Genomic DNA, 8,677 nt, shown 5'->3' with positions numbered 1-8,677 from the left:
TCCCCTGGCACAGGGACTGGGGGTCCCCAGGAGTCCCACCATTCCCCTGGTACAGGGACTGGGGGTCCCCAGGAGTCCCACCATTCCCCTGGCACTGCCTGGTTGGAGGGGGAGCTGAGGCAGGAGCTGCACGGGGCAGTTTCCTGACCCACAGCTCAGGGGGCAGAAATGTGGGGTCCCACTGGGCTGGGGCCTCTGCACCCCCACACCCGGCCCGGGGCTGCACGAGCAAAGCCCCCAGTGCCCCAGGGAGCTGGGCTCAGCCCACAGCCCCCACACCCAGGACTGGGACTCCACTGTCCTGAGACCCCATCGGGACCTCGTCATCTCTGGGCTGGAACCCCACCAACTGCTGGAACCCCACTGTTCACCCACACTCCACTGTCTCCTGGACACCACCACCTGCTGAGACCTAAGTGCCCACTGGGACCCCACCATCTGCCAGGACCCCATCCACTGCCCACCAGGACCCCAGTTCCCACTGGAACTGCACCACTGCCTGGATCCCACCACCCACTGGGACCCCACTGCCCTCCAGGACCCCACAGTCACCTGGATCCCACCACCTGCCAGGGCCTCACCACCATCTGGATCCTCCCACCTGCTGGGACCCTTTGCCCTCTGGGACCCCACTGCTTGTGCTGGGATCCTACCACCCATTAGGACCACAGTCAGCAGGATCCAAGCACCAGTCCTGGGACCCCACCATTGCCTGAACCCCACCCCCTTGGCAGCCCACCACCTGTACTAGTAGCCCCCTGCCCCCTGGGACCACTCCTGGGATCCTACCCCCCCTTGGGACCCACCACCTGCTGGGACCCCACTGCCCACCAGGACCCCAAAGCCACCAGAATTCCAGCACCTGCCAGGGCCCCACCATCATCTGGATCCCCCCACCACTGCTGGGATCCCCCCCACCCCCGGGTCCCCCCCCCCCGCCCCCCACAGACCCCCCCCCCCCCCCCTTTTTTTTTTTTTTTTTTTCCTCTTTTTTTTTTCCTCTTTTTTTCTCTTTTTTTTTTTTTGCACAAAACAGGACATTTATTCAAGTGTTCTCCAGCACAAGTACATTAGAAAGGAGCTTGTCTGTATTATACTCTTCTGGGCACCAAAGAAAAAGAAAAGGAGGATGGGATGGAAGCGGGACGGACAGACTTTCTACATCTGCTGCACGCATTGACCTTTATTAGTTCAGAACAGCTATGTCACGAGCAATACTCACACAGATACAACAGCGCCGGGCGCCCGCGGCACCTCCGGCCGTGAAATGCACAGTTCAGCGGCAATAAATAGAGAAGCGACCCTAAAAAAACAAACCAACAAAAAAACGGGGGCAACGAACCGAGAGAGAAGTAGAAAATAAACCGGGGGGGGGGGGGGGTGTTTTGGGGCGGGGGGGGCGGGAAAAGGGGAGGGAGAGCAGCCGGGGCGGCCGCGGCGGCGCCGGGAATGTGGCGGTGGAGCCAAATCAAAGGGAGGAAGGAGGGTACCAGCTCTACGCGCGTATTCCTTGGGATGATGAGTACATGATTCCCACAAATAGTTAAGCGTCAGCTACTTCAATGTCTAGGCTAAAACACATGAAATCTCTCGTTTAGTTTTCAAGTACAAAGTTAAAATGCCTTTTTCTTTTTTGTTTTTTTTTTTTAATAATAATATATAAGAGTAAAATAATAGTGCTCTTTGAAACTCCACTACGAGAAACAAAACAGTCATTGTCCAGACAGCAGACTTAATTTAACAATATATATTTTTAATAAAATGTTTTAGCACCGTGTTTGTCCCCACTCCCTCGGCGGATCTTAAGGAATTTAGGCCTTTCTGTGTTGTTTTGAGTTTTCATCTAGGGCTGTGCAACAGAATTTGTCTGGTTGTTTTTAAAAAAAGACGTGAGTCGGGTACATTAAAAACTGAACGCCTTTTGCCCCAGGCATCCCCACGGTCCCCACCGGGTCCCCACCGCCGCCGGCGCCCGTTCCCAGCGGGAACCTGCTTCCCGCCGGCACCGGCACCGGCACCGGCCTGCCTGGGATGTGCCAACGCCGCGCCGGGCCGGCCCCTCGCCACGGCACCCACCGGGACCCAGCACCCCCCCAAAGGTGCAGCAGGGCCGAGAGGGTCCCAGGAAGCGCCGCAGGGCCGGGCCGGGGGGTCCGCCGGGACCCCCAAACCTGGCACGTGGCCATGCAGAACCCACCGACGGCACCACGGGACGGTGCAGCACCAGCACCCAGAGCTGCAGGGCCACAAAGGACCAGCACCCAGAGCTGTGGGTCACGCAGGACCAGCACCCAGTGCCACAGGGCCGTGCAGGACCTGCCAACAACGTTGCAGGGCCGTGCAGGACCAGCATCCAGCACCTCAAGGCCATGCAGGACCAGCATCCAGCACCTCAAGGCGATGCAGGATCAGCACCAGTGCCACAGGGCCGTGCAGGACCTGCAAACAGCACTGCAGGGCCGTGCAGCACTTGCACCTGGGGCCGTGGGGCCGGGCAGGACCCACAGCCAGTGCCACGGGGGCTGTGCAGGACCTGCAAGCAGTGCTGCAGGGCCAAGCAAGACCCACATGGTGCTGCAGGGCCGTGCAGAACCCGCAGTGCCCACTGTGCCCCACGCAGGACACGTGGGGCCACGGTAGCCCCCGCAAACAGGGCTGAGGGGCCGTGCGAGGCTCACACCGCACCGGGCAGGACCCGTGCCCGGTGCAGTGGCCACCCTGTGCCACCCGGCCCCGGCACCGCAGGGATCCGGCCCCGGGAGCGAGCCTGAGCCCAGAGCCCGGCTCAGAGCCCGGGGCCGTCCCATCCCGCCGCCTTCACCCCGGGCAAAGCCGGGCCCCGCGCCGGCTCAGCTCCCCGCGCCCGCCGCACCCACAGAGGGGCCCCCGGGCCCCCGGTAGCACCAGGCGGGGTGGGGAGGTGGGGGAGCCCCAGGGCCGCCCCCCGCCTGCCTCGCCGCCGTCGGTCCCAGCACCTCTGAGCACCCCGGGCCGCGGGCACGGCTCGCTGCCATAGCCAGCACCCGGCAGCGAGCGCCGCGGCCCCGCACCTTTCACAGTTAGAGAAGAGACGGCGACGGGCCGAGACCCCCCGGGAGCCTCCCCACGCCGTAGCACCAGTCCCTGCCCCACCGGGTCCGGCCGCCCTGCCGGCACCGCGGCCGCGCCGGGCCGGACCCCACGGCACCACAGCTGCCAGACCAGTAGCACCATCCACCGCACTGCACTGCCAGCACCTGCCCGCGCCCTGCCCGCTCGCACCACGGCTCCTGCCACCGCGGCTCCCGGCACCGACGCCGCCACCGCCACGTCCCGCGGGCACCCGTCACCCCCCAGCGGGGCACGGGGCCGCCCCACAGGGGCACCGGGGGGACGCGCTCGCTCCAAACCGCGCGTGGGCAGAGGAGCGGTGCCCCGGCGCCCGCGGTGACACCGCCCGGGCCCCGTCCCGGCTCGCCGGGGCATCGCCCTCCTGCCGCCAGCCCGGCCCCGCGGATGTAGCACCAGGGTCCGGGGCCCGCAGCCATCCCTGTGCCATGCCAGAAGCGCCCCGGCCGCGCTCCAGCACCGGCACCGCTCTGTCCCCCCTGCCCTGCCGGCGTCCCCGTGCCCCGCGCCGCCCCGGCGGGCAGCCCCCGCGGGAAGGGGCAGGGCCGGGGGCAGGACCCCCCCGCTGCCGCCGGGGGACACCCAGCACCGGCTCTGCCGGACGCCACGTACGCTGAAGAGCACCAGTACGCTGTGGGAGCGCGGGGCGGCGGCGCCGGCGGGGCAGGGGGGCACCGCCGAGGCGCTTCCGTTTGGGACAGAAAAAGGTTATTGCATGACTCGGGATGGAGACGCTTCCGCCCGGCCGCCCCGGCCCTGCCGCTCGCTCGGAAAGGCCCGGCACGTAAGGCAACGTGGAAGCTGATGTCTCGACTCACCCCGCTGTGTAAAGCACCATTATGAAGTCAGGTTGTACAGTAGTAACAGTACCTTTTATATATATATATATCTATATCTCATATCTATCATATATATATAAACTGTAAACAAGAGGTAACAGCGGCTTCTAAGATCTGCTCTCTTCAAGGTTTCCATGTGGTAGGCACCCAAAATACTGTAGAAAAGGTGTGTGTGTGGTGTGTGTGTTCCCGGCCTCCCTGCCGGGCGGGTTGGCTCCATGTCACCGGAGAGCGGTGCTGGTGGAACAGAGCGAGGCGCAGCCGCCGGGCGCTGGAGCCGCCGGGCGGGCGCTGCCAGGGCCGGGCCGGCGGGCGCTGGGCGCGGACGGAGCGGGTCTCGGAGCAGAGCGGGTCTCCTTCGCCTCCGCCTCCCTCCCAGGCTGGGCTTTCCCGCTGCCGTTTCCCCTCCTCCGAGAGCGGCGCTGGCGGTCTCGTCTCGCCCGCTGCTCCGAGAAGCGGAAACCGAACCGACAGGAAAACCCAGCCAGAAAAGAGCGGAAAATTAAAAAGGTTACCCAAAAAAAAAACGGTTTTGGTTTTTGTTTCTTTTCTTTTTTCTTCTTCTTCTTCTTTTTTTTTTTTTTCCTTTTTTTTTTTTGTGGTTTTTTGTTTTGTTTTTCAATAGGCTAAAGCTGACCCTTGGAAATTCAGGAGAGGACACCGACCCCTTTCGCTCGGGGAGACGTGTGCTGGGTTCCCGTCGGGCTGCGAAATCCCGTCTCTCTTCTGGGTGCTGACTCTTCTCTCATTCCGTGTGTTCACTTCTCTTGGCGTGGATGGGTTTGTTTCCGACTCGCTCCGTGTGTGTCACCAGTTCCTGCCCGTCTCTAAACGCAGGCAAAGTATTCCTTCAGGGGCGCGAAGAGGTGGCGGATCACCGGCACGCTCCAGGACCTGCCGAGCAGTCTCTGCCGGGCCAGGCGGCTCATGTTGGACACGTCCGTGTAGTGCACCGGGAAGCCGAAGACCCTGCGGGACACGGGAGGGGACAGGAGGGGTCAGGGCTGCGGGTGGGACACGGTGCTGTGCCCCCAGAGCCCCCCGGAGCCCCCGGTACCTCTCCATCTCCGTGCACCACAGGATGTCCTCCTTCTCGTTCATGAACACGGGGAAGTGCTGGTCCTTGCCCTGCTTGATGGAGTTGGAGCGAGTGGTGATGGTTCGCACTTTGCTGAACTGCAAGAGGCACAGGCTGGTCACGCTGGGGGTGGGATGAAGCCCCCTGACACGCTGGAGCTCCCCCCAACAGCGGGTGCCCACAGGCACAGGCTCATCACACTGAGAGGTGGGACAGAGCCCCCTGACCCACTGACTGGGCGCTCACAAGCAGGCAACTCCCATCACTCTACAGTGCCACCACTGTGTCCCTTGCCAACCCCACGGGATCCCCCTGCACCCCCAGGAGCCTGGGACCACCAGGGACCACTGGCCATCCCCTTGGTCCTCACCCCCCCCATTGCCCACCCCCGGCTGACCTTTGCTATCCTGCCGTGCTCCAGGCACTCCTGCAGCTCCAGCTTATCGTTGACGGTGGAGGCGAGTGGCCTGAGGGGGGAGAGATGGTGGGCAGAGGGTGGCAGTGTCCCCAGACTGTCCCCCCGTGGGTGCAGGGCAGGTCTCCAGGTGGGGTTTGTGGGGGGCACAGGGTGGCCACGGCTGTTTTGGGGGGGCTGTGACAGGCAATGGCCACCACAGCCACCATCTAGGAGGGACACAAGGGACACAAAGGGCAGCTTAGTGCCAGCCCTCCAGCACGAGGGAGCAGGGACACGACCAGTCCCCTCCAAGGGGGCACCATGCTGGATTTTTGGGGTGTGCCATCCCTTCTTTGTGAGACTCTAGCTCTCCCAGCACTGACCGGGGTCAGGGGACCCCCAGGGCCATGTCAGGAGTGGGGGAGGACCCAGAGGTGCAGCCTGCCCACCCTCCTGGAGCTGGGGGGCTCTCACCAACCTGTTCATCCCGGGCAGGTTCCCCCAGAAGTACCGTGCCCGGTGCGCTGCAGACACTTCTTTGGCATCAATCATGACAGGGTTGGACTGCAAGAGGGGGAGAGGGGGGTCAGCAGGGCTCAGCAGCCCCTCGTGGTGAGGACAGGACCCCGGGGGGCCCAGGGGCTGGATGGGGGTGACCCCAGGCACACACTGACCTCCAGGAAGCGCGAGATGTCCCTCTTGTCGCTCACCCCCATGGCCACCACGTTCTCGAAGAGCCAGAAGAAGGGCCGGTCGTCGCCCTCCTTGGGCCGGGCTTCGTGGAGCAGGCGGTAGAACTCGAAGAAGAGGCGCCCAGTGCCCTCTGAGAGGAGAGAGGAGGGGGCCAGGGTCAGGGTGGGGGGCCCGTGTCAGCCCTAGAGGGCCGGCAGTGGGGTCCATCCCCAGCCCCGTGGACACATTCCTACCATAGAGCCCCTTCCTGGCCGGGTTGACGATGGAGAGGTCGTTGCAGGGGCTCCCCCCGATCACCAGGTCGAAGGGGCCCCACTCCTGTATCTGCAAGAGGGAGAGGAGACCCCCGGTGAGCCGGGCACTGCCATGGCCTGGGGGACACAGGGGGTGGTGGCGGCCGAGCTCCCAGCAGGATCAGAGAATCATGGAATGTCCTGAGCGGGAAGGGACTCACAAGGATCATCAGTCCAAGTCCTGGCCCTGCACAGACACCCCAACAATCCCACCTTGTCCCTCAGAGCATTGTCCCTGAGCTTTGGTGCTGTGCCCACTGACCTGTGGAGCCTTTTCAGTGCCCAGACACCCTCTGGGGGAAGAACCTTTTCCTGAGATCCCACCTGACCCTGCCCTGGCACAGCTCCAGCCCTTCCCTCAAGTCCTGCCACTGGTCACTGAGAGCAGAGGTCGGTGCTGCCCCTCAGGAGGGAGCTGCAGGTCCCTGAGGTCTGTCCTCAGCGTCCTGAGGACGAGGGACCAGCCCCACGCGGGGACAGGGGTGTCTGGGGGGTCCCAGGGGTGTCTGGGGGGTCCCAGGGGCCGCGGGGTCGGGACAGGACGTACGTGTTTCTGGGTGACGTTGCGGACGTCCCCGACGTACATGATCTTGCCCTGGTGCCTCACCATGCCCACGGTGATGGAGTCCTCGCACACCTCGGAGGCGATGTACCTGTCCACCTGGATGCCCAGGTCCTTCAGCACCAGCAGCCCTGTGGGAGCAGCACGGGGTGGGTGACGGGGATGGATGACGGGCCCCACCCCTCCCACCATCCCCCTTCCCCTGGATCCCCACCGCTGTGGATCCCTGGGGCACAGCAGACAGGAGGGGCTGCCCACAGGGACACCCACCCGGAGTGTCCCACAGATGTGTCCAGCCCTCTGCCCCCAGGCTGGCTGGCTGTGGGGTGCAGGCAGGCTGCTCCCCCGCCCCCCAATCCCAAACACACCCCAGGAGTGTGCCAGGGACCCCCCACCCACCTGTGGCGATGCCGTCGAAGAGCGAGAGCACCCGGATGGGCTTCCTCTTCTCGGCCGGCACGGGCGGGTACACCTTCGGTGGGTCCTGAGAGCCACAGGGGGGTCAGGGGGCTGGGGGGCAGCAGGGAGGGGGGCTGGGGGAAGGGAGGGAGGGGGTCACTCACAAACTCCTGGTCGTGGTTGTTGGCGAAGAACATCTGGAGGCGCGAGGGCCAGTCCTCCCGCCGCCGCAGCAGCCCGTACACGCCCTTGTGGCCGCACATGTAGCAGTTCCAGGGGTCCTCCTTGATGGCCGCCTGCGCCGCCCCCGGGCCCACCAGCAGGTCCACGCACTCCACGCAGAAGCACCTGGCACGGGGGGAGCCGGGGTCAGTGGTGGGGCTCGTGCCAGGGCGGTGGCACCACCACGAGCTACCCAGCTCCGTGCCAGGAGTGGCATCCATCACCCAAACCCCACTGCAGGACTGGGGCACCACCAGCACTCTGGGACTGCCAGAGCTTCTCCCAGCCCTACAGCAGGGCCAGAGCACCAACAAACCTTCCCCAGCCTCATGCCAGGACCGGGGCACCAACAGAACCTCCCCAGCCCCAAACCAGGACTGGCATCACCCAATTCCCATGGCTGGACTGGCATCACCAAAACCCCACACAGGGCTGAGGCACCACCAAAACCTCCCCAGTCCCACACCTGGTCTGGCATCACCCAAAACCCCACAGCAGGACCACCAAAACTGAAACCTCCCCATCTCTACGCCAAGACTGCGACATCACCAAAATCTGCCAGTCCCACACCAAGACTGGCATCACCCAAATCCCATGCCAGGACTGGAGCATCACCAAAACTTCCCTCAACCCCACAAACCAGGACCAGGGCACCACCAGCACCTCCTCAGCCCCATGCCAGGACTGGGGCATCACCAGAACTTCCCAGCTCTGTGCTGGCAGCGGGCATGGCCAAAACTCCCCTCTAGTCCCACACTGAGACCAAGGCATCACCGAAACCTCCCAGCCCCACACCTGCACTGGCAGCCCCAAAACCCTATGGCAAAACTTTGCCCCAAAACAGGACTGGTATCCCCGAATTTCCACACCAGGCCTGTGGCATCACCAAAACCTTGTACCAGGACTGTGGCACCACCAAAACGTCTCCATGCTCACACCAGGAGTGTGGCATCACTGAAACTCCCCAGCCCAGTCCCTTACTGAGACTGGGACATCACCAAAACACCCCAGGACTGACACCACCAAAACCTCCCCAGCCTCGTGCCTTACACAACTGGAGCACCAGTGAAAGCTCCTCAGCTCCAC

At 63.9% G+C, this 8,677-nt stretch overlaps 1 protein-coding gene and 1 long non-coding RNA gene across 3 annotated transcripts in view; both read right to left on the bottom strand.

The window, feature by feature from the left end:
- Positions 1-987: 987 nt before the first annotated feature.
- LOC113959893 lies at positions 988-2,600 on the bottom strand. The gene is made up of 2 exons (XR_003531944.1): positions 2,392-2,600; positions 988-2,360 (listed from the first exon to the last, which is right to left on the bottom strand). It is a non-coding gene; the product is annotated as an uncharacterized LOC113959893 (long non-coding RNA).
- Positions 2,601-4,488: 1,888 nt separating this feature from the next.
- The window catches only part of DNMT3A (DNA methyltransferase 3 alpha), a 32,519-nt gene continuing 28,330 nt past the window's right edge, over positions 4,489-8,677 (bottom strand). For both annotated transcript variants that reach the window (XM_027669183.1, XM_027669184.1), the window contains exons 15-23: positions 7,534-7,717; positions 7,370-7,454; positions 6,956-7,101; positions 6,349-6,439; positions 6,097-6,245; positions 5,901-5,986; positions 5,423-5,492; positions 5,005-5,123; positions 4,489-4,916 (exon numbers count right to left, since the gene is read on the bottom strand). In XM_027669183.1, the coding sequence (XP_027524984.1) occupies positions 4,775-4,916; positions 5,005-5,123; positions 5,423-5,492; positions 5,901-5,986; positions 6,097-6,245; positions 6,349-6,439; positions 6,956-7,101; positions 7,370-7,454; positions 7,534-7,717 (1,072 nt within the window). In that variant the 3' untranslated portion in view covers positions 4,489-4,774. The remainder of the gene's footprint in view (positions 4,917-5,004; positions 5,124-5,422; positions 5,493-5,900; positions 5,987-6,096; positions 6,246-6,348; positions 6,440-6,955; positions 7,102-7,369; positions 7,455-7,533; positions 7,718-8,677) is intronic.

Source organism: Corapipo altera, unplaced genomic scaffold (assembly GCF_003945725.1).
Source record: "Corapipo altera isolate COAL_440 unplaced genomic scaffold, ASM394572v1 288, whole genome shotgun sequence".
Classification (NCBI taxonomy): Eukaryota; Metazoa; Chordata; class Aves; order Passeriformes; family Pipridae; genus Corapipo; species Corapipo altera.
The sequence above is the reverse complement of the archived record's forward strand: the minus strand, read 5'-3'. Positions and strand labels throughout refer to the sequence as shown.